This window comes from Hippichthys cyanospilos, chromosome 5, assembly GCF_059441005.1.
Source record: "Hippichthys cyanospilos isolate Australia breed blue-spotted pipefish chromosome 5, RoL_Hcya_1.0, whole genome shotgun sequence".
NCBI lineage: Eukaryota > Metazoa > Chordata > Actinopteri > Syngnathiformes > Syngnathidae > Hippichthys > Hippichthys cyanospilos.
Window position 1 is genome coordinate 14,408,690 of NC_142373.1, and position 24,895 is coordinate 14,433,584.

A 24,895-nucleotide genomic window follows, 5' to 3' on the forward strand; every position below is an offset into this window, starting at 1 on the left:
GTATTATAGCTAAGGTTGCCTCTATGAATTTGTTGAGCTGAGTTTGCAAGATTTGCAGTCAGTAGATGCTAGTTTTATCCCAGCTAATAGGGGACTATGCGTCCCCTCTGTCATAACAAAGGTCTTCCTTCGTTTTGAAGTGACAAGAACCTGATTGTGTTTTTGTGTCCATATTTTGTTGAGTCTGAAAATACTTTGAGGATCTAACGTACTATACCGCTATCAGACACACATGACAAGACAAAAAAAGAAAAAAAAAAACCTTCTAACATTTTACCCTGCCATGCTGCCCTCCCTTTTAGCATGCCCAGTGCGTTTCGCAAATTTTGACCTTCTGTTTTTTTCTTTTCGCTTTCAGAAGAAAGCGGCATCTCCCTGCTACAGCTGATTGGGGACCCTCCTCCAGATGAGATCACACGAGTTTACGGGCCGGACAGCATCCCCGGCTACATGTTTGGCCCCGATGCCAACACGGGCCAATTGGCCCGCGCCCATCTGCCAAGCCCATTCTACCGGGACTTTTCCCTCATTTTCAACTTGAAACCCACATCCGATAAGGGCGGCGTGATCTTCTCAATCACAGACGCCACGCAGCAGATCATGTACGTGGGTGTCAAACTGTCACCCGTGCAGGCCGGAAAACAGAACGTCATCTTGTACTACACGGAGCCCGACTCGGACACGTCATTCGAGGCCGCCAGATTCCTCGTACCCTCCTTGAGGGACGCCTGGACTCGTTTCGCCATCGCGGTAAAGGACGACAAGGTCATGTTCTACCTGAACTGTGACATAGATCCTCAAGTGCAGCGCATGGAAAGGTCCCCTGACGAGATGGCGCTGGAAGCTGGTGCTGGAGTCTTTGTTGGCCAGGCCGGAGGCTCAGATCCCACCAAGTTCCTGGTAGGTATAAGAAAATAGGCACTTCCGCTCTTCATTATTGTCTTCATCCACAATTTACTGAGCGTATTGGGAAAGTAAGACTTTATTATTGTTGTAGCAGAATCCCTAACAGCCATAGGGACAGGCAAAGAAATGCTATGGCCGAACTTGTGCTCAGATTCAGAAAGTAGAAGGGGGTTCATTGGATTTAGTGTTGCCCTGTCATGCATGGCTGATAGTCAAACAATCTTGACAATGAGTGAGTCTTCAACAAAGCCTTAAGTAAGTGAGCGTAGCTGACTGGAGGACGTGGCCGTGGCTGACAGACGGTCAAAGGTGAGTTTACAGTTGTTTTGAGTTACGGGCACGGTCATGGAAAAAACTTTGTATCTCAAGTGGAAGTGTGCATTTTAAGAATTAGCTATTTGAAAATTAGCTAAGTTTGGAAATTGAGATTTTTCTAAAATGGCGGGGATGGATAGCTTACAAAACCTTGGTTATAATAATTACTAGCTACTTAATTGTGACATTCAAGCAAGGTATGCACAAACTATGATTTTGTTAAAACTGATTATACATTAGTAGTGCAATGATTAATTGACAAATAATCAATGATCAAAATCAATAGATATGTTTCTTCTTTTTTCTTTACTGATGAAAAACAAGCAGCTCTGATGCTGGTTGATGTCCATAATCATGCATGCGAGACATGGCAGGTGAATAACTCATTTGATATCATTGACCAAATGATCAAATCAGCTGAGCAGGCTCCCCAATGTTGTCTGCCAGTAACTGAAGGTCCTCAGCGTGGGCATATGATAACATTACCTGGTTTGACCCTGCCATCTGCTCAAATTCACTTGTTAAGGACTTAGCATTGCTCGAAGGTCTGCTTCCAGCTAGTTCACTTCAAGTTCATTCCGCTGACAAGTTAAAGTCAAATGTGAGCAATAAATGAACAGCGAATTTACCTCACGTCACAATTCCTGGTGGATTCATTGCCGTTTTGCATGTTTTGTTTTGTTTAGTCTGTCTGTCTTCATAAAAAAAGGTCTATTAAAAGACTAAATCTTGAAGGAGGGAAGATACTGTAAATTAAAAAAAAAAAACTGCTTGTACTATCTAACAAATCCAAAGTAATAAAGAATGTTTCCCGTTGGACCCAAAGCACTTAAAGCGATTTTTAAAATCCTTGCTCAGTGTGTACATTATTTATCTTCTTTCAAAAGCACTTGAGTTTACTTTGAGAGACATATTTTTGGAAAATAATTCACTTTTTGTTCTGTAATAATACTCTCTAACAAATCTTCCTTTTTTATTGACTGGAATAGCAGTAATATGTGTGGGTCTTGTGGGTCATTCTGACCCATGTCACTTAGATTGATCATCAATCATCATAACCTTACTTCTTCTTTCCAGGGTGTGATCAGCGAGCTGAGGGTGGTGGGAGACCCCCGCGCGGCTGAGAGGCACTGCGAAGAAGACGACGATGACTCAGACATGGTGAAGATTCATTCACGCCGCAATTTTCTAGTTTCCCAGTTTGTAATTTCTTGTTTATAATTACAAACATGTTCAAAGAGAGCAGTATCGGCTAGTACCGCTCCCATCTACTCAATACCATTTTTTGATATTGATGCGCACCGATCCACATTAAAAAAAATCAAAGTTGAGTATCATTGGTCTACCCAATTGCTTCACACGTTGTTTGTATTAGACTGTAGGGAAATGACATTCCGCGTAGAAATGACAGGCTTGCGATTACAGGATGTGCCTTTCATTGCAAACTATCACCTCGCTCACAGCTGTTTTCCTTTCCAAACTCTCTCCGGACGAGTCGGTGCGTGTCATTGCAGCGCGCTGTCTGATAGCGCACGTTTAGAAGCACTTTCCATGGTAGCATCAATAAACAATAACCTCGACCATAAAAAAAATATGTAAGTAAAATATGTTTGTTTGTTTTTTTGCGTGTGTTTTTGTCAGGCCTCAGGAGAGGGAAGTGGCCACGTGGAAAGCAGACCATTAAAACCCGCCGTGGAAAAACACAAATGGACGGTAAGGACCAATTTTCTTTTGATGTGAAAAAAGGCGTGAGCAGAACTAATACCTAAAACGAGTATTGAGCGTCGATATGCAATATGGTTTGTATTTTATTTTCTACTTACTTATTTTCTACAATCGTCTCGCTCCAGCCAATTGCTTTTCCCAGGTGTACCTCGTTAGTGCCTTGTATTTAGTTGGCTGGCGTCAGTCTTTTCCAGTGTTTTATCATGTGTTTTATGTTATGTTTTTGTGTTTATAATTTCTACATCTGATTAAACTTTTTCCAATGATGTCCCCAGAGAAGCTTGCAGATAGATCAGTGATGAATTTAAAGTATATTTTGTGCAATTTGAAGAAAGATGCGTGTTTGTTTTCGGACTTTTGCCGATTCGAAATGTAAACATTTTGAGTCAGAATTTGCTTACACTACAGGTGCACTACATATAAATTTGGATGAGAGAAAAAAGTGAAACAGCTGTTGCCAGGACATTAATAATATAAATAAGGAATACCATGAATTCTGAGAAAAAAACTGGGACTCCGCATGCTGTTTTTTTTTTTTTTTTTTTTGTAATATGACAGGCTATCATTCGATCTTTATTCAGCCACCCTTCTGCCCCTGCTTTATGTTCTGATCACATTGTCACACAATCTGGTTCCACAAACACCCACTCATGTCTTCCCACCCTGGAAAGATAAGTAGCAAATCCTCCAAGTTACGCCCCCACCACCACTCAACCGAAGTGTGTGCACACACTCTACAGCAGGGGTGTCCATACCTGGTCCTCGGGGGCCGCCGTCCTACATGTTTCCCAGATTTCTTACCCTGCCACACCTGATTCAAATGATCAGCATCGTTAACGGTCTTCTGCTGAGCTTGCTGATGAGCTAATCATTCCAATCAGGTGTGTCGGGGAAGAAACCTGGAAAACATGCAGGATATTGGCCCTTGAGGACTGGGTTTGGAGACCCCTTCTCTAAAGAAAACAGATGTCGATTCCGCTCATGATTTTGACTTTGAGAACTGCTTTATCGATTGACCGTTGATCGTTATTCGCTATTCGTTTGCTGTCAACATGTAGGCAAAAACTCACTTTAATATAATGACAAAAGTTCGTGAGCAAAGACTTATCCGATTTCAAGATTTTTATTTTTAAACATTGTCCAAGAAACCCAGATTTTTTTTTTGACCCAGCAACTCCATACAAAGCATAACACTAATAAAGGGTGACCCGAAAAACAGGAAATTTTTAATTGTGAGACAGTGACCCTGAACAAGTAAGTACTTCACCATTTTAGTAAGAAAAAACCATATGACCACCAAGAAGTGCTCGTTATCCACAGAACTTTCATGTTGTATGCGAGTCCGTCTTACGGAGCCCACAGTTTTCAATTCGTAAATTTACATTTTTTAAATTCCATTCCACAGTGGGCGGAGCTTGCATGCCACCAGTAATCTTCATGTCTGGATATTAACGATTGTGCATTGATGCCCTGTGGCTTTTCCGTCTTTATTCGCTTCGTCATCAGAACGGTAAAGACGACAGCTGCTACCGAATGTCTGCCTACTTTTTTTTTTTTTTTTAACTCTGTTTGCATCCAGTCCGTACATGTCAGGGCAAATACAAATTGGAGGGGCTGGTTGAGTGAAACTTTCCATTTTGCTGTACAGGACTTTGTCAGGAGCCTGACTTGCTCATGACATCTTTGACAATGTCCTCCTCACATCATGTAATGTCCATGTTGTCATTATGGAGGTGATGACTCATTTTCCTTCAAAACAGGCAAAATATGGAAAAAAAAAGTCATCAAATCTGTTCGTACAACAATATCCACATTTGGGATATAGCAATTATTGACCAGGTTGATATTGATTATTCTAGAACTGATTGTACTGGTACCGGAATCAAGAAATTACATCAAACATCTCCACAGTTAACTTTCCAGTAGATTCTGCTGAACAAGCTGCGACTTTGAAATTTTCTTGAAATTGAAACAAACAAGAACTTAGTTTACTGTGGAAAACTTCAAAATGAACATTGGCTCCAAATAACTCTTATTAGCCTCTTTGTCTACTAATAATCAATACGGTAACGGCCTAAAAAAAGTATGAGTGTATCACTAATCTTCACCATCCATACATTCACCAAGGAAACAGACAATGTGCTTTGAAACTTGGGAGTTCATGCAGTTCAAATCAATCAGCACATCTCAGGCCCCCCGTTATGACAAATGCATGAATGGGTTGCTTATCGTCTTATTAATTGTGTCAAGTGAAAGAGTAAATAATTGTGGGTTGGAATTTTTAGCGCGGCTGTCGCTATGCAACACAGTGGGGGGAGTCTCCAAGGAAAGAAGTCAACTGGTTAATTATCAAGCGGGGATTCGTTTTGCCCCCTTGGGCTGCACACACTTTTACATTCTTCTGAGGTGACAATCGAGGTTTGTCTTCAGTGAAGAATGAGCTGCGTGTGTGTGTGTAGCAATTGGGGGTCTTTGAGGCTCCATGACTTCCTGCTCTCAGTGAGCTAAAATGTCATCAGTTGAAGATAGTTTAATGTCACAGGAAGCTGATGAAGACAGAGAATCAAACCAGGAAATTTTGAGGATTGACGGACTGCTCTTGTGTTGATGTTCCCACCAGACGTCTCCACCATCTTTGAGGCCCATTCAGCAGCCACCGGTGGCAAGGCAAGAAGAGACGTTGCCTGTGAGACACACAGGTGAAATTCTTACTTCCTCAAACATCACAATTTCCTGAACCCCAAATGAAAAGCCCTTTGAAGCTCATTCCGTGCTCATTTGGTGGCAAATGTTTCCATCTAGCGGACATTATGCTTATTGCACCATGTCAACCCTTAACCAGAATTTTTACCACATTTGAATGTCACCATACACCACCCTTTTTGATCTGAATGTTATTGTGCCTGCAGGGTCATCTGGGGTCAAAGGTGAGAAAGGGGAGCGAGGAGAGAAAGGGGAGCGCGGTGTAGCCGGTCCAAAAGGAGAGGCCGGTTACAGCTCAGCGGTCAGCTCACGGGGCGGAGTTCGAGGCATCAAGGTGTGGATTTCTCAATCATCTCTATCGCTGCCCTAGAGGCCAGAAGTTGCTGGTTTTTGTCCCATATACTAGTCAAATGTATTTCTTTCTTTCTTTAAAACTACTTTCTACTCGTGGTAAGCTCTAACAAAAATGGTTACATGTTTTTAAAAAGTGTTCTATTGAATTAAGGATGAAATATTTGAATGGAGTATTCCAATATAGTCATTTCCAATAATGGAAAAAAAAAAGGTCTGTAATTACTGTAATTGGAGGACTATGTTGTATTTCATGTTAATTTAATAATTTTAAAAACACATTTTTTCACTGACTGTTCACTAAAAATGGTGTCATGAGCTGAATGTTCAATCACTGTTCTGCTTGTGAATGTCACATGATCAACAGGTGAGCCGTGATTGGTTGCTATCTGAACCTTGACCACATGTGATGTTACATTGAGTCTACAGAAAGTGGAAATGTTTTTTTTTTTCTTTTTTAATGCCCTAGTGAGGATAAGCGAACTATCCCTTTACTTTGTGATGCATTTTGAAAAAATGCATTGATAGCATGTATTATTCAGGATATTTACTCAAATGTATGCATAACATTTTTTTTTTCATATTTCAGGGAGAACCTGGAGAAAAAGGAGCAAAGGTGACATGAATCTCCAGACAACACTTTATTTTGTTATCGGCCTGGTTTGAAATCCTAACTTGTACAACTATTGATGATTTAATGTCTAGGGCAATGCAGGCTTTGGCTACCAGGGAAAGAAGGGAGAACCCGGCCCACCAGGCCCCCCGGGACCCCCTGGATCTCCAGGACTGGCGTCGGAGGTTTCCATTTGCAAAGAGGGTTCCGATACCTCCTGCGTCCCTGGCGCTCGAGGACCACCCGGTCCGCCGGGTGCCTCTGGTGCTCAGGGACCGCCTGGAGAGGATGGAGAACCGGTTAGTGCGCTGTCAGTTTTTTTATCAGGCCAACTGATACGTGGCATGTATAACAATGACAGCTTTGTGTAATTGTACAGGGTGATCCCGGTGAAGATGGGAAAAGGGTGAGTTGTTTTCCACTGCTTTTACTGTATATTTTTGCATTTTGATTTTGCATGGATTGACTCCACACTTCAACTTTCAATACTGCAATACAATGATGACATTTCCAATTCAGGGTGTGGATGGACCCCCAGGCTTTCCAGGGACCCCCGGCGAACCTGGATTGAAAGGAGAGAAGGTTAGATGAACCCATAAAGTGGGAATAAAGCCGGAAATATTAACATTGTCTTTAGAACGCCAATTTAACGAGCAGTGATCCACACAGGGAGACCGTGGCGATGGTCAGCCTGGTCCCAGGGGACCACCAGGTCCTCCCGGACCTCCAGGACCAGGAAGCAGATCTGTGAGTCACTCTGGTGTTCGTGATCTGGTGAAAGTGATCGTTGATTGGACGTAAATGTTGACTGTGCGTTTTTCAGACTTATGTGGACATGGAGGCCTCAGGCTTTCCTGATCTGGAATCACTTCGGGTGAGTGCTGTCATGCCAGCATAACACAGTATGTAAAGGGACTTATTAAACAAAATAAGAACAATATGAACATGGATCATGCTACATCATTTGTTTCATTTCTGCCTCATCGGCCAGAAAATTTTGTCATAACACATTTGAACAATACGTCGCTATATGCTCCATTTAATTTGCTCCCAATTTGAAAAGAAAAATGTATTGATCCTGTAAAGATATTAAAAACATTGGAACCAGTTTTGCTGATGAATGCAGAAACCCACGTAAACATGACTCCTGATGGAAAAATGAAGCCTCATCAGGCACTAATGATATTTTTTGCTCACTTTTAGTTTAGAGATCGAGTGGGAATGAAATAATTTCCATTTTACTAGAGTTTGTCTTTATATAATAACATTTTAACTAGCAGTTTAATAACACCCAAAATTGGACCATGGTGAATATTTTCTTTTCTTTTAGCATACTTTACTGTCCGTCTTTGAAATGGATTTCATGTTTCTGTTGGTCTTAGGGACTGCCTGGGCCACCGGGTCCACCAGGCCCACCTGGTCTACCTGGTCTTGCTACAGATGCGGCGTCGAGTTCAGGAGCGGTCGGACCACCGGGACAAGATGGGGCACCTGGTCAACCTGTAAGTGCCAACGTATAGCTTGCATGAACCTTAACCTAAACACAGTGCCTGATTACTTATACATTACTTATACATTTCGAAAACAACAAGTCTGATTTATTAAACTTTACAACTTGTATATGGAATTTGTAGTGCAATTTCCAATGTGTATTTCAACCAGCAACTCCAGAAAATAGATCATGGAATATCATCATGATTTTTTTTTTGGCTCATCTTTTGAAAAATTACTTCACCAACGACTATGAATCTGCATAAACCTTAATAAAATAAAGACATAATCATTGTAACTCACTAGCGCTAAGTTACTTCATGGTCCAATTAATTTGAAAAGGAGACTGTATTAAAAGGCTTGAAATTACACTTGCAGCTCCCTGGAAAATCTCTGTTAAAGTCCTACATGCTCCTCAAAGGACTCATACTGTCTTTTGAGAGTCACTGCTGTGTGTAGCACATTTTTTCTACAAACAGTGCAGCAACACATGTAGACTTACAGTACAACAGGAACACATTCAGCGTCCACTAATGTCAAAACGCACATACCAGACTAGGGTAAAGAGTGAAAGAGGTTCGATACTTCGTAAATGGCGGTGACGATCAACCCATGACCTGAAACTCTCGCCCGCAGGGCTTGGCTGGTTTACCAGGTGTGGATGGGATTCCGGGGCCCCATGGCCCAAAAGGAGAAAAGGTCATTTCCTACCTTTTCACGTGTTTAATTCTTATAATCCATGTATGGAGTTAAATATCCAACACACAGACTATGAACATTATTTCTGGATATATTTGTTTTTTTCCCAGGGTGACTCTGGTGTGCTTGGTCCTCCGGGACCCATTGGACAGAAGGTGAAAATTTTAATTTCTAAATCGTTCCGATTGTTTTCACGTTGCTTGTTGGATATTTTAAATCGCATGATTTTTCTCGATTCAACAGGGAGTTCGAGGAGACACTGGTATACGTGGCCCAACGGGAGAGCCTGGATTGGCTGGTTTACCCGGACCAATGGGACCGGCAGGCCCACCTGGACCCCCCGGGCCTCCAGGACCGACATACCGTGTCGGATTTGTAAGTTCTCACCAAACAATTTGAATTGTTTGGATGGCATCATCTCATTCATACCATTACAATTTGTTTTTCATGAACTCTTTAAGTATAAATTCAGTGAAAATAGAACCTCATGAAGCACTTTTTTATATATATATTATTCTAGATGGTGTTCTTGGTTTAAAGATAAAGCCTAGCGTAATTGGAAATGCATTCAATTTCCACTTGATCTTTAAACCAAGAGTGCCATCTAGAGGAGCAAAAAAAAAAAATCACAAGCACTTCTTGATGCTTCGTTTTACCATCACTACCGCTCCGGTAAATGGATCAGATGGGATTACACTTTGCTCTATGTCCTAGGAAGAAAGTGAGAATGTTTTGTGGTTGTTTGAAGGATGACATGGAGGGATCTGGTGGAACTTTCTCCAATGGCCTTCCTGGTGTCAGAGGACCTGAAGGAAGGCAGGTTAGTCATGTGTTGCATTTTAAATAAAATATCTAAAGTAGGATCCACTTTTTAATGCCAGGTCCTCAAAATGTTGAATGCAAGATTTTTCTAAGATTGATTGAAATAGCCATGGCGACTGTAAAGAACAGCTGACTGATTGTGGTCAAGATCTTTAACCCTCTCGTTAGATTGTCACTCAAGTTGAACAATTTTAAGGTTAAAAAAAACATATGATCCAAATGATCCCTTTATGAAACAACGAAGATGCCGCTCACCCTTATTTCATGGCAATTTGCCAATATGAATGCGACACATAATAACATTTTGAATTCACTAAAATGTGTGCTTTTAGGGTCCACCCGGTCTGCCTGGACTTCCAGTAAGTAACCGAGCACTTTCTGCTGTAATTGTTTGATTCTCATTTATACTGTCCACGTGGTATCCTTTTTCCAAGGTGGCAAACTTTTGCATTGCTGCCTTTGTACCTGTTCTGTCAACATGCAACAGTAGTGATTCTATTCTATGTATGTTTTTTTTTTTGTGTTTATGTACTAATCATATCTACCCACCAAATGTCATTATTTACCTGCTGCACAATGAAAATTAGGCATTCTATTCTATTCTAAAAATTTTTTACCAGTTTCTTCGTATTCCTGCTGTACAATAACAATAAAGGCATTCTAATATGTTGATTTTACATGCCTTCATCAACGCAGGGTAAACCAGGCTTGCCTGGCCTCGCAGGTCAGAAGGGTAGCGAAGGCCCTGAAGGAAGAGACGGCCAACCAGGATTGGACGGCTTTCCTGGAGTTCAGGTCTTCAATCCTTTTATTGCTCTCGTACTAGCACCCGCATGCACGTGATGCAAAATATATGATTTCGAATGTGTACATGCTAACATTTAGCTAATGTGATCCGTGCTACCATTGCAGCTCTGCTTACTTTTGAGCTTAGTTGTAGACTTGAGTTGAGTTGAGTTTTTTTTGACATCTTGTCTGATTTCTTGAATGTTACAGGGAGCAAAGGGTGACAGAGGTGATAGAGGAGAGAGGGTAATATCATTTCCAATTATTTTATATTAAATTGTTTCTGACGAATGTTAACTACAAATTGTATGTTTTGTTTGTACTGGTACATTGAATGCCTTGTATTGTACTCCAAAAAACACTTGAGTCTAATTGAACGCAAATAGGATGGAATAACCTAAGGACAAACATTTTTGGGGCTGTTTTGATTAAAACTAAACTAACATTTTGGGTAGATTTTCACAGTACAAACCAACACATTTTCATCATTTGAACCAACCTATTGGGTTCAGAGTATATGACCAGAAAAGTAACCCAACTCATATTCACCCAAAATACCCAAATTGGGATGAAAAGGGACCAACCCAACACTTTGCATAAAAAATGAATAATGTGGAAAACAAATTACATATACAATATATACAAGCTAGTTCATGGTTTGTTTTGGTCAAATGACCCTTATCTTTTTAGCAAAACTCTCTTTTGTTTGAAGGGTGATCCAGGCCGTGATGGAATTGGCGTCCCCGGATCACCAGGCCCACCTGGACCACCCGGACAAATTATCTACCAACCGTCTGACAATGTATGGCAATTTCTTCAAATGATAGTGCCATAATTACCAGAAATTCTCATGCATTTCTTGTTTATTTTCTTCTTACGCCTTCACAGTTTGATAGTGTTGTTGGCAATGCTGGACCTCAGGTGTGTATTCCAACTAAAACATTCTCAGCCGTGAATGGTAATTTGTAGAGACTAGCTGATGACCAGTGCAGGGGATATCTCACTTTATTTATTTATTTTTTTTAAAGGGAGGACCTGGTGTGCCAGGTAGAGCTGGATTCCCTGTAAGCCCCTTCAGTGATTACTAACAGTTCATATTTGATGGCTGACAAGAAATTGGAAATGTAATCTTGTAATGTTCCTGTCAGGGTCCTATGGGTCCAAAGGGTGATACGGGAGACCCCGGCCCTCCAGGTTATGGCATCAAGGTTCGGTCAAAGCTTAATGCTGTGTTTAGCCTTGTGTGGCCTTTGCTTGTGGAGCTCTTAGCCATTCTATTCTCTCTGCAGGGCGAGAAAGGCGAGCCGGGTCTTGTCATTGGCCCTGATGGGGGTCCAATCTTTTCAGCCGGGCTAACCGGATTCAAAGTGAGCATTAACATGTCACTCTGTCAATTTTGTGTTGCTTTTTTACGTGTTACTATGCATTTAGGGAGATCGAGGCCTTCCTGGACCTATGGGACCACCTGTAAGCACGTTTTATACCTTCCTTTTTATTTAGTGTTGTATTAGTGCTCAAATATAAACAAAAGACATTATAGCAATATGTCATTACTAAGGAGGTTCCTCTCCCCACGTAGGGACAAGTTGGACCTGGTGGAATCAAGGGTGAAATTGGAATGCCTGGGAGACCTGTGAGTACATTTCGTTTGTTTCATTCCAAAAGCCAACTGTACACAGCTGATGATGTTACGCGATCGAATACAGTCTCAAAAGGACATTTGTGTTGTGTTAGGGTCGGCCCGGTGTAAATGGATACAAGGGCGAGAAAGGAGAGCCAGGCTCCGGCTTTGGATACCCAGTAAGTCACTGTTAAAGCCATTTCATCAACTTTGCTCTGCGCGACATCCTGCACAATATGAGCCATTTTAGATTTTGCACTAATTCATTCAATACATCTTATTTTTTGTGTATACTTTGGCTGCTCTCGGTGCTTTAAGTGAGAAAATATAAGTGCCAGTACACCCCCCTATTTGAATGTTTCCTGGTAAATTAAGTAGTGTGTAACAACGGCACAGTTGAAGCACCAATTGTTCTCTGATATAATAATAATAGCTGAGTCACAAGTGTTTACATATAATGTATCAGTCTCATTTTTCTTTTTTCATCAGGGAGTTCCAGGCCCACCAGGGCCACCAGGTCCACCAGGACCCGCGGGACCCTTTGATCGCTTCAATGTGAGTTATCAAAGTATTTGAAGCTATAATAAACTGGCTAAGATGGCTGCCTGAAGGAAATGTTTTGTTGGATTTTGTTCTTAACAGCGCTACGACGATACCTCCAGAAACTATCCAGGTATGAACTCTCTCTTGACCAGATACGGTTGTCAGCTGCCTTGACATGACGCCCAGTTTAGGAAAATTGTTTTAGCCTGGATTTGATGCCACAAATTTTAAGCCAGTTGCTCGCAGGCACATTTTCAGAAACAGGCAGATATCTTCTACTTTTATGGTCACTCTTGTAAGATATTATATGATGGAAGTTGAAAATGAACATGTTCTCTCATTAAAAAGGAAACGATTCTGTCAAAAAATTAAGCGTTTAAAGTTTCTCGAGACAAAAACATCCTTCATTTCTGCTTCTTGCCTATAACATACCCGTGGAGGTGGGAGCTCCGTTTTCGCAAGATTAATCCATCAAGACCTACTAGATTTGACAAATGAGCCGATAAAACGCAAAATATGTCATGACGGGAACTAGCATTGGCAACAGCACTTACCTGCAGGATATTGTCTCATGCTGTGATGTGTATATCATGTTTTACTACAGCAATTAAAGGAGAAAAGGGTGAACGTGGCCTCCCAGGCCTTCCCGGTAAATCCTTGATTTTTTTTTTTTTTTCAAATCAAGATAACATTATACAGTCTTGATGGCTGCTGCTACGGTTGATTATACTGTATGTTTACAAAAATGTTTGTTTACTTGCAGGAACAAGCTCCAATTTTGATATCCGTGTATTTAAGGTGAGATTTGAATATTAAGCCACTAGTTTCATATCAACTAAAGGTCATAATGACCATGCTAGAATCATGACCACTTTTTTGTTAACAGAATGAGCTGAAGGGAGAGCAGGGAGAGCCGGGAGTCAAGGGAGAAAAGGGTGAGCCTGCTGGATATTACGACCCTCGATATGGAGGACCTCTTGGCCCACAAGGACCTCCTGGCAAACCGGGTTTACCAGTGAGTTGGAGAATAAATCTTGTTCATGTACTATATACAGGGTGACCCAAGAAATGGAAAGTTTTTAACAATACCATAGAACCAAAACAAAAAACATTTTATTTATATCAATCAATCAATCAATCAAATTTTATTTATATAGCCCTAAACCTTTCAGTTTTTTTTAAGTTACGTCCTGTAGATGGTGTCCTTTTGTACGAATGCATTCTTGAAATCCGCTGTAGAAAATTAAACTTATTTAAAAAAAGTTCTTTTATTTGTTTTTGAATTCTTTTAAGAATAAAAAAAAAGACAAAAGAAAAAAAAAAAGAACATAGAAAAATGAACGCTGAGCGCAGACAGACTCGGGTACAACATCAATGTTCTGTGGATTACGAGCACTTCTTGGTCGTCCTGTTGTTTTTTTTTTCTTTAGGGCAGATCCAGTCTCTTCAAAGTTATTAATCCAACATTTTATTGCATTTTTTATTTCATTTTTATTGCATTTCATTGTGTGTTTTGGTGGAACAGCGCCATTATGTCCTAAGTTGTAAAAACGTCGGAACTTTTAGCGTTTTTATAAAACATTTTTATGGCGAACGCACGCTGTTGTCCATTTCACTGATTCATGGCTACTAAAATTACTTCCTGTTTAAGATTCTTGATTAAGATTCCTGTTTTTTGGGGTCACCCTGTATTATCCACCTGGATGTTCCTAAAATGTTGACTGAATGTATTTTTTTTTACATTAGGGTCCAAAGGGAGATTCTATAACTGGTCCCCCTGGACCTCCGGGTCCACCTGGTCAAGCAGGAATCGGTTACGATGGCCGTCCAGGTCCTCCCGGGCCACCCGGACCACCGGGACCTCCCTCATTACCTGGCGCCCTTTGGCCCAGTCAAAGTGAGTTGCTTTTTCCCAAGCCTCAAAACGTAACATACTATAATTTGCAGATTCCCACACCGACCTGATTGAAAGCTATAACTGCTGAATTTCGCCATAAAAATATGAACATTCTGTATTTTGGTTACTTCACTTGATTAGTCATTAGTCATCTTTCCAAGTACGGCAAAATGGAATATGTGCAAAGCGGTCACAGATTTTGATATGTATTAAAATTATAATACGTGTCATGAAAGAAGTTACATCAATAGATTTTGATATATGTTAGAATGATACTTAACCATATTTAAAAGTTCATATGTACCTTTAGATATAATATAGCAACATTTGTGGTAAAAATTCACTAAATGGCGTACATACAGTGCTGGTTCCATTCAAGCGAATGGGAGCAAATACCATCTCTCGGTATAGCCGCATTTTTCTTCTCACCCGATATATCTATTATGAATTAATAAAAGTGATACTGTTTCAATTTTTAGCCGCCAGTTTACCTGGGCCTCCTGGTCCCCCTGGCCCACCTGGAAGTCCTGGACACTCATCTGGAGTAAGTTTTGTTTTTTTTCCTTGCATTTTTTTCACCTGTAACCACAACAATCTTTGTTTGGCGAAGTCAGTCAGTCAGACAGGCCACCGCCCCATGGAGGAACGATTGAAAAGCACAGGACTAAGTGAAGTTTGCCAAACATCTGATTCCAACTCACTGTTTTATCGGCTGTGCACAGGTTACAGTTCTCAGGTCCTATGACACGATGCTCGCCACGGCCAGACGTCAGGCAGAAGGCAGCCTGATCTACATAATCGACAAAGCTGACCTCTATTTACGAGTCCGGGACGGACTGCGACAAGTCCTGGTACATTTCAGTTTTTCTTAGCTCATTCTCTGCCAGCCTTGTAAAAATGGATCATTGAATGGATCTATAGCCATCAATGTTGGTGTTAGGAATGTTGCTAATAGGAAAATGAAGCCTTCTGAACCATTTTTGACATTTTTCTTCCACTAGATGACACTCTTGTTTTAAAGACGCAGTGCTAATTTAACACATTTCCATCTCGCTAGCCTTTATGTTTAAAACAATAGCACCATCTAGAGGAGTAAAAAAATATCTCAAGTGCTTCAGGAGGCTTCATTTTCCCATTTGGTACTCAATGAGTTAATGGGGATTTTGTTCCATGAAAGGTAAGAATAATACTGGTGAAAAACAAAAACGTTTTTGTTGTTGTGTTTTTTTACAGCTCGGAGATTATAATCCCTTCTTTAGAGATTTGGTGAGTGCAAATGTAAACAAAAGCCCGCTTAACCTTTCGCTTGATATTCATCGATCATTGATGGCTTTTCTCCTTTTCAGGAAAACGAGGTGGCAGAGGCTCAGCCTCCACCTGTGATTTTGTACCCCCAGTCCCACGACCAGTCCCAAAGCAACGGAGCCGGCCACTACTCTCAGAGCGTTTCCGGCGCGCGACCCGTTGAGCCGCCGTCACACCCACCTGTGGACCCCAGATACCCTTCGCGCTACGATACCAGATTCCCAGACCAGAGGCACTCGAGTCAGACGGACGGCAGATTGGCCTCAGGGCAGGCTGAGAACAGATATCCCGTCACTCCTCAACGACGACCCAGCCCACCTCTGGTGCAACCTGCACTTCATGTGGACAAATCAGAATCAGGGGTAGGCGGTGCTGAGAAACCGTAGAGCAATTGTTTGTTTTCTTTCATCTCAAAGATACTTGACAAATACGTGGATTTGTGCCTCATTAGCTCCATCTCATCGCATTGAACGAGCCGCAAACTGGGAACATGCGCGGAATTCGGGGGGCGGACTTCTTGTGTTTCCAGCAGGCCCGTGCCGTGGGCCTGAAGGGGACTTTCAGGGCCTTCCTGTCTTCCAAGCTCCAAGACCTTTACACCATTGTCCGCAGGTCGGACAGGGACAGCTTGCCCATTGTCAACCTCAAGGTGAGACATGACAGTTTTATTATTAGTCTTATACCAACGGTGAACATCCGATGTTATCCTTTTTTTATATTTGAGTTGAAACGAGGGGTTTGGGATGCTGACAGAAATTATGAATGACCGATGTTTACTTACTACATTTTCTATCATATTTCACATGTTTGGCATTCGGCACACAAGTATGTTAAAGAATGTATTTGCAAGTTTATTTGAACATATGGAAACGCTCAAAACTGATCGCATGTACAATAGTGAGGTGAGATAACGCCACATTATATATATATATATATATATATATATATATATATATATATATATATATATATATCTGTACTGTACTGTATTTATTTTATTTTATTCTATTTTTCTTAGAATCAAGTGCTGTTTGACAGTTGGGACTCTATCTTTGGTGACAATGCCGGCGAAATGAGAACAAACGTCCCAATTTACTCATTCGACGGCAGAGATATTCTCAGGGACAGCGCGTGGTGAGTCTTTGTTGCATTGCAGCTTAGTTACCAAATGCGCGGCATTTTTGACTCATCTTCTGTCCGTGCTTCGTCAGGCCTGACAAAATGGTGTGGCACGGGTCCAGCAACAAAGGTCACAGGCAAACGGACCACTATTGCGAAACGTGGCGGGCGGGCGAACAAGCAGTGACGGGTCTGGCATCGGCCGTGCTAAGCGGGCGCCTCCTGCAGCAGCACTCACGCAGTTGCTCCAACTCGCACATCGTCCTGTGCATAGAGAACGCCTCCACATCACACTCCCGAAAATAAAGACCAGACATGTTTTTGCAGCGCTTCAACTCTCACATACTACGTTGTTTTTCTTAACTTGGCGTCCAATGAACTTGCCCAGCAGCTTTTTTGGCCTGGCAATGGGGATTTTTTTTTTTTTTTTTGCTTCTTTCCTCCATGAACGCCAAAGAGATTGGGTCAGATGGAGAGTTTCTTTGGTCCTGGGGGCACATCTTTTCTTCTAAGCGTTGAACGAGAGAGAAAAAGAAAGAAACAAAAATAAGTGGTTGATATGTTCACAAATTGTATTCATATTTTTGTGTGACTTGCATTGTCATTTTCAGAGCTGGACAAAAGCATTGTTATATTGGTTTGTCGTTGGTGGTATGCCGGAATGTGAAGCCTCGTAAGAATTTGCAGACTGAAAATGGACCGTCTACAGTATTCTGACCCAGATGATCACATGTAAACCGGCTTCAGTCCACGCTCAGTCCATGTATTGTTTTTGAGGCTATGAGTCATAAGGAACACAGCCACAAATTGGAAAGCGTTTGCCAGAATTTCGAGTTCCGTCAACAACGAGTCGATGTCATGATGGTTTTGCCCAGCGCCGGTCATTTTTGCTGTTCTCAATTTTTACCTTTTCAAATGTTATATCCATCCTGATATGTGTTTTTTTTTAAATATTTTTGATGTATTGATCATTTCCACATTTGTTCCCATTTTATTTTGTAGCCGTGGGTTGCTTATGGGTAGGGCAAAGACTGTTTTAAATTTGAAAGAAAATATTTATTTTTAAATGAAGTTACATCAGGACCAACAAATGAGATCCATGAAAATACAACTTGTCCAAATACTGCCAGTTATATTCAGAACGTGTTTTTTAAAATAAGAGCAAGCCTGCTTTCTATGTAATAAGCGCACATGCAGCAATGGACCACTTCCTGTTTATATGATTTATTATAACGATGTACTGCGTTGCTATAAGCGTGTTTGTCTTTATTTTACACGGCATGCATTCAGTGGGCAAAAATGACACCGAGGACCATTTTTCTTCAATGAGATTTAACCACCTAAATGATTTCCTTAACTGAGCGTGACAGGGTTCGATTGACTCTAATCTGTGTTGAGATTTTGTATTAAAAAAAAAAAAGAAATATTTTGTTATCACCCGATTTTAGTGGTTGATTGAACCTGTGGTTTTTCCTTCTTTATTTTTATCTTAATGCATTGAGCTGTACTGACCTTCCAGGCACTGAATAAACATCTTTTCAAACACCAAGGTAACAATTTGCTCACTCCATATTATTAAGCACAGCTTTTAAAACTTCTTCCAGAGGAGCTTGACAGAAATTTGAAATTCATTTCAGTTATACGTATATGCGTAATAATTTGCAACAGACATATTATCCAATATATGAATGATACTTGCTACTTATGTAGGGTATTTAGACTTCCACTTTCCTATCATTCTTCCTCTTTCCTAGATTTTGTCATAGGATAGTTGTGTCTGAATTTCTGAATTTGATTTTACAGTCCATTCAGCAAGACAATTGAGTCGATTGCATATTTAACTCAGCAGTACTGATGTGTCTCGGTTTTTACTTGTGGAAATCTAGTCGCCCATACTTCTCTCAAAGCTGATGCGCTGGTTTTATGGCAAATGAGTTTCGGGAAAATAACACTTAACTCCGGAAGACACCAGCATAGCATTCCTCAATTTGTCTGAGAATATCTACATTGATATTCACGGAAAGCTGTCAGTCTTGAAGTGAAGCGGGTATTAAAAGAGAACGGAATTAGGTCACTCGTCATTGGCGAATGCCTATAAAATCCCCTTAAATCTCCACTTTAAAGTTAGTAGGAGTTCCGTGATCATATTTGATTAAGAAGATTAATTTGAATTATTCAGAGGTGGCCTCATTTGCTGGATTCCTAAATACGACGTCGCAAGGCATATTCAGGTGATGACTGGACTTTCATTCGCTTTGGTTTTGAAGCCAAATACATCCAATTGATAAGTACTTGAAATGTATGCCAGGAAACGCTTTTTGACTCTGATCATGTACAAAGGACGACCGGTAATAAAATAGTGAAAATAGTATGATTCCAACAAATATTTGAGGTCGGTATACCTTGCGAGCCATTTATCCGTGCAACCTTTGATGATGTCATTGTCAAAGACCCACTCACAATATTGAACCGGACCTCCACCATTTTTCTTTTTGACCATTTGCAGGGTTCTTACTTTCAACTTCCCAAATGAGCCACAATTTGAAGGAGATATCTGAAATTGCAAACCCCAAATTTCCAAGCTTTTGGGGCGAGTGTTTTTCCCTCTGATGTGGGCTAAAAACGGAAGGGTTGATGTTGATTTTGAGTCATTTGAAGATCATTCAAAAGCTCTGGCTGCTCATTCCAGCTCTTTCTCCTCAGCTGAGGCTCCAATTTCAAGCTGCCTGTCATGTGAGCCTCATTTCCTCATTTCCTGCTTGAGACCTTATTGAATTTGCCATACTCAACCATGGGTCAATGCCGGTGACCACGCATTTATATAATCAAAAACCAAAGCGATGAGTAAGATGCTGTTCCACGTCAAATCACGTTTGATTCTGAATTGTGCTCTGGATTCTTTCCACATTTACACTCTTCTATATTCCCAAAATCTTTAATGAGGCCGCTTTCCTCACCTTGGCAATCTCTATTGTTAAATAAATCTCTGGGTTATAACATTTGGTGTGCCATTAGCTGTTAGCTTTTGCAAAAGTGCAATTAGCCACGTCTTCAAAGAGCCAAACAAACATGAACTTAAAGAATCCCTTTCCGACTGACTTGACCTTTGTGATTTTACTCAGACCTTTGGTAGTCAAACTTGATAGATTCATACTCGACCCTTTGTAATTTGGATCGCTTGATCATGGTCCTTTGAGACTCCGACTTGACTTGGACTCTGACCTTTGTGACTTGGTCTTCACTTTATGTCACACCTCTGTGACTTGAAACTTTGTGACTCAGTCTTGACTAAAACCTTTGTGACTAAGGCATGACTTCGACCCGGACCTTTTGGACTTGACCACAGCCTTGGTGGCCAAAACTGCAGCTCTGCTGAGCTCCTAGCTTTGACATGATCGTGTTACAGAAGTCACGGAACTAAAATAGAAGCCATTTTCTACTCAAGGCTCATTTTCACATCAAGCAAAACTGCATGTCCAAAAATAAGTCAGTAAATACAAGTTTCTTCCCATTTCCATTTCATTCAAAGTGCCAATCAAATATCTCGATGAAGGCGCCATGGCTTATATTAATTGAGTCGGGGTCTCAGTGTCACAGCGCTGTCATAGGAAATAAGCAGCATCGCGGCATCTGTCCAATTCTTTACCGTCTTTGCTGAAGTAAATCTTAAGCAAATGAGCGCCGTATTATCCTTTGACATGGTCTTTACTGACTGAGGTGAGAGAGCGGCCCCGGAGGCTGGCGTCTAATCGCCCACATCTGGCTTTAGTGGGAAGCGTTATCATGCCTGCAGCCTGGGGGAAAGCTATATTTAGTGGCTGCTAAGTAATAGCTAAGTAGAGGGGGGAAAAAAACATTCTGCAACAGCCACGATAGCGCAAGGTGACGAGCAGATATCGGGGGAGTTAATTACAATCGAGGAGGACGCGAAAAGACCAGGTTGTCAGCGCGGGCTTTGTGATTTGCTGTCACCCCAACCCCAACCTAAAAAGAAAAAAATCTTCTGAAGCTACAGCATTTTGTCTCCCTGACCTAAAAATTTCTAAAGTTGGAAAATTCACTGTGATTTCTTGACACCGTGGAATTTGTTGGAATACTGAAAAAATATTTCCCCTTTAAACCAGGATTTGCTTTAATTATGTATAATCCTGACCTTATAAAAAATAACATTCCAAATTACCTGCAGCTTGACCAATGTTTGTTTCCACATTATCTAGAATTCCTCAGAGTCTTAAAGGAGTTCATATTTCTCTGACATTTAAATGGATAACGAGTAACACTCACCCATTCGTTAAATGCACATGTGATCTTCTGCCATTTAAACCTGTTATTCTTCTCTCTCTTGTCTCTAAATATTTGATGAGTAGTGCTATGGAGATGAGACATTACCAGCAATGCGAGGTGAGGCTATGAGCATGTCATCATACCAGATCATAACGCGCGTGTGTGTGTGTGTGTGTGTGTGTGTGTATATACTGTATATATATATATATATATATATATATATATATATATATATATATATCTCACTTTCCAAAAACATGCATAAAAGGTGTAATGGACACTGTAAATTTTCCTAGGGTGTGATTGCGAGTATGAATGGGTGTTTGTCTTTGTTCGCCCTGCGATTAGCGAGCTACCAGCTCAGGGTGTCCTGTCGCCTACTATCCGAAGTCAGCTGGGGTATGGACCAGGAAGCCTAACCCTAATCCTTGAGAAGATACGTGGCTATAGAAAATGAATGAATGGATGGCTGGATGTTGCACAAAAAAATAAATAACATGAAAACATTTGGAGCTAGTATTTATTGACACAGTCATTCATTGAGTGGAACAGACAGTGGTGGGAATTGTAAATGAAGGTAAATGGTCATTTCCATGTCATCCTGATGGGGTCTCTATAAATGCCTGATCCGGAAGCACCTCCTTAACCTTCCACAGCTCACTACCCGCGCTCATCAGTGCAGCTGGCAACATATTGGATGTGACGTCTACTTCCATCTTCCGATGAATTTTTTATGACTCTTGCTCTTGCACTCACACGCAGATGGGGCTTGTATCAGCCCCGCGTTGTAAAACCACGACGCTCCAAATGACAGAGACCCTTCCACCAAGTTAGAACTTTCACAGAACAGCATGCTTGTCGTTTTATGATGGCTTTGGCCTTCACTTTGTTAAATGAAAGCCCAAGAGCAAATAATTAAAAAGGAGTGGAGGATGGAATGACTTTTTGATAGCTTGCATGCAAATGTCAGGCCTAAATAGTGGAAAATGAGTCTTTTTATGTCTTTTCCCAGTTAGATCAACACTGGTGCTTGATAAACAGTCATTCAAGAGAGCAAAATGTCACATTATAGGAAAAAAGTACTGACTATATATAAGAAGAACATTTCAAAGCCGCACTGCAAAGAAAAGCCTTCTGGAGTCCCTGACACAAGCTGCTTCCGCTGATCTTAATAACTACTTATCATTGATGCTAATTAGTCTGGAACATTTCCAGGTGGCTTTGTTCTTGTTTAATGAGTGGTTTGTTTTGGGGTTGGCTTTTAAATCAAAATTTCAAAAGAAGCCAAAGGTTTGACTGAAATTGGTTCAATTATTATTATTATTTTTATCTGAAACAGTGGTTCTCAATTAGAGCTGCAAGTACCTCTGGGTAGACACAAAGCACATTTGAAGAGGATTTCTGTAGGCGTCAATAAATCTAATTTAGTGCTTTTGAATGAGATGACAGGATTTTTTTTTATACTTTTTTCCAAATTAAGGGCAAATTAATTGAAATATGAAGCAACTTCCTGCTGAATTGTGTTATTGTGACTCAATCTCAAATACTTTTATTCAGTTAAATTTGATATATAAATGTGTGTTCATAGTAACACCATTGGAAAAGTTTTGAGAACCACTGGTCTAAAAGATGCTGTATCCAAATTCCATGTAACTGACCGGGAATTGTAAGCGATAAACACCAAGAAAAATCTGTTTCATGCTCTGTGGTGGTTTCTTGTGTCTCATTCTCATGATTTGCAAGTTTGTTTTTTTTTTGCCTTAAAACTCCACCTCTACTCGTCAGTCCAGTTTCTTCTGAACCAACCAGGTCCCTCCAGCACTTTAGATCTTGTCCAGGTGCGCCTCATTGGCTCATTAGTTTTCTTGTATTTAAGACCTCGCTTTTGTTCAGTCTGTGTCAGTTCATTGTTGCTGCTGTTATACTTTTCTTAGCTTCAATTGTGTTTTCTCTTTTGCATGTAACTTAATTCAGTATTCAGAGTTGAAATGCTGTAGTACTTTTTCAGTACTCAATCATGCACTCTTCCCCACTGCATTGCAATTTTTCCACCAACCTTTTGTGTCCGTTGAAAGATGTTTAAATCATTTTTCTTCACAGTTTAAAACGGTCAATAAAAGTTTTGACATTTTTCAGTCCTAATGCAAAATGCCAAAGAACTACAACAAACTTAGCTTCATCTCACTGAGGGGCAAGTGCAAAGAATGTAGAAAATGTGCGTACATGTCAAAAGTTTGTCAGGGGTCATTCAAGGATCAAAAGAGCTGCTACCTTGGCCGATAACCGCAAGCGCTTAGCTCTCAGGGCAATAGTAACATACCCTTGCACCACACTTAAAAATAACTTTGTTTTGGTAGGGGTTATCTCATAAGAAATAAAAAACGTTTTTCACTTAACATAACAACTAGGTCAGAGCCCAGGTATTGTGACCTGGCTGGTGGTTACTTGTTCTCAAACAGTCCAGATCTGTGGAGAAAAAGAACAGAGAAACCAAGGAATTTTCTTTCATGCGGGCAGTACTTGATAGCAAATATGCCAAATTACACGGCTCCGTAATTGTGCCGATCCACGCACGATGAATCCCCGCACATGCCCTTTGACGGATCATGCCCTGGAAGTAAAACCTTGACACTGAAAAGTACAGTATGTACCCAGTCTGCACTGTGCTGTGTGGATGTTTGGCAAAACTGGCCAATTGCAGATCACGCACCAACATGCCCGAGAGTAGAAATGAAGGAAAGAATGGGGCTAACTCATGAGGCGCGTGGACGATAAGCTACTTAGAATGTCAACACTGACAGAGTAGAAAGTCAAGCAGACTTTCAGTCCAGAGCCCCTATCTTTGCACATGAAACACAGCTAACAGTACACTAACGTGCATTTAGTCATTAGAAATGTCTCCATCACAGTCCAGAGATTGGAGCTTCCAAGCACTTGGGTTGAATTTCTTATCATAAGCCAGTAAAGACCGCATATTGCTGCATAGAGTACACATTGATATTACCCATGAAAATCTAATCCTGTTTTCTTTACTTGTTAGAGACAAACAGGAATTGAGTGGTGATGTGCGACTCATTCCTCAAGCTGACAGTTCACCATTGATCCTTTATCAAGCTGGGCTCTTACCATCACCATCGATCCATTAAGGCCAGGAATAAAATAAGACCTCTACAAATAAAACGGCTACTTGGTTAACTCACAAGCAACTATGACATGAAGAAATGTTCCATCTTCCTCGGTGTAGATAGTAGATGTTTAACCTCCTTGGAGACCATTCGCCAACCAAAAACAAGTTCTTCCAAATGATCAAACCAAATCAGTTTTTTACCTGAATGCGTGTTTGTCAAAAGGAATTCAATTGCTCACTGCCACTAATATAGAAACTGCATTCATCAAGTGCAAATTCTGTTTTGTTAACGGCTGGGAAGACTAACACATCTCTGTAGGATTTCAACACGACAGGAAATTTTTAAATATGTTGACTTTTTCAGTGGAGTGAATTCAGATATTATGAGCAACGAGTTACATTTCAAAAAGTCAGTTTGTGATGTAGGTTTTAAACAATTGGTTGATTAATCTGTAATACAACACTGACTTATTGCAAATCACTATGGAGCCTGAGCTATGGTCAGCGGACCCCCAGGGGCCCTCGTCTGAAAAGCATTTTTCTAAATGCTTGCGCCTGGTTCTCGAGGCTCGCGCCGTCCTTGAGTAA

At 40.8% G+C, this 24,895-nt stretch overlaps 1 protein-coding gene across 2 annotated transcripts in view; it reads left to right on the forward strand.

Annotated features, from left to right (window-relative positions):
* Positions 1 to 18,445, forward strand: part of col18a1a (collagen type XVIII alpha 1 chain a) — a 59,060-nt gene extending 40,615 nt beyond the window's left edge. For both annotated transcript variants that reach the window (XM_088415635.1, XM_088415634.1), the window contains 40 exons: positions 359 to 900; positions 2,299 to 2,382; positions 2,863 to 2,934; positions 5,567 to 5,645; positions 5,856 to 5,983; positions 6,590 to 6,616; positions 6,706 to 6,912; positions 6,993 to 7,019; positions 7,133 to 7,195; positions 7,283 to 7,360; positions 7,437 to 7,487; positions 7,996 to 8,115; positions 8,741 to 8,803; positions 8,914 to 8,958; positions 9,047 to 9,178; positions 9,552 to 9,623; positions 9,958 to 9,984; positions 10,322 to 10,420; positions 10,622 to 10,657; positions 11,124 to 11,213; positions 11,300 to 11,332; positions 11,440 to 11,475; positions 11,560 to 11,619; positions 11,701 to 11,778; positions 11,843 to 11,878; positions 11,991 to 12,044; positions 12,146 to 12,211; positions 12,522 to 12,587; positions 12,675 to 12,705; positions 13,180 to 13,224; positions 13,339 to 13,373; positions 13,462 to 13,590; positions 14,322 to 14,472; positions 14,952 to 15,016; positions 15,195 to 15,323; positions 15,706 to 15,738; positions 15,819 to 16,139; positions 16,229 to 16,426; positions 16,796 to 16,911; positions 16,989 to 18,445. In XM_088415635.1, coding sequence (XP_088271761.1) covers positions 359 to 900; positions 2,299 to 2,382; positions 2,863 to 2,934; positions 5,567 to 5,645; positions 5,856 to 5,983; positions 6,590 to 6,616; positions 6,706 to 6,912; positions 6,993 to 7,019; positions 7,133 to 7,195; positions 7,283 to 7,360; positions 7,437 to 7,487; positions 7,996 to 8,115; positions 8,741 to 8,803; positions 8,914 to 8,958; positions 9,047 to 9,178; positions 9,552 to 9,623; positions 9,958 to 9,984; positions 10,322 to 10,420; positions 10,622 to 10,657; positions 11,124 to 11,213; positions 11,300 to 11,332; positions 11,440 to 11,475; positions 11,560 to 11,619; positions 11,701 to 11,778; positions 11,843 to 11,878; positions 11,991 to 12,044; positions 12,146 to 12,211; positions 12,522 to 12,587; positions 12,675 to 12,705; positions 13,180 to 13,224; positions 13,339 to 13,373; positions 13,462 to 13,590; positions 14,322 to 14,472; positions 14,952 to 15,016; positions 15,195 to 15,323; positions 15,706 to 15,738; positions 15,819 to 16,139; positions 16,229 to 16,426; positions 16,796 to 16,911; positions 16,989 to 17,202 — 3,938 coding nt within the window. In that variant the 3' untranslated portion in view covers positions 17,203 to 18,445. The remainder of the gene's footprint in view (positions 1 to 358; positions 901 to 2,298; positions 2,383 to 2,862; positions 2,935 to 5,566; positions 5,646 to 5,855; positions 5,984 to 6,589; positions 6,617 to 6,705; positions 6,913 to 6,992; positions 7,020 to 7,132; positions 7,196 to 7,282; positions 7,361 to 7,436; positions 7,488 to 7,995; positions 8,116 to 8,740; positions 8,804 to 8,913; positions 8,959 to 9,046; positions 9,179 to 9,551; positions 9,624 to 9,957; positions 9,985 to 10,321; positions 10,421 to 10,621; positions 10,658 to 11,123; positions 11,214 to 11,299; positions 11,333 to 11,439; positions 11,476 to 11,559; positions 11,620 to 11,700; positions 11,779 to 11,842; positions 11,879 to 11,990; positions 12,045 to 12,145; positions 12,212 to 12,521; positions 12,588 to 12,674; positions 12,706 to 13,179; positions 13,225 to 13,338; positions 13,374 to 13,461; positions 13,591 to 14,321; positions 14,473 to 14,951; positions 15,017 to 15,194; positions 15,324 to 15,705; positions 15,739 to 15,818; positions 16,140 to 16,228; positions 16,427 to 16,795; positions 16,912 to 16,988) is intronic.
* Positions 18,446 to 24,895: the final 6,450 nt, after the last annotated feature.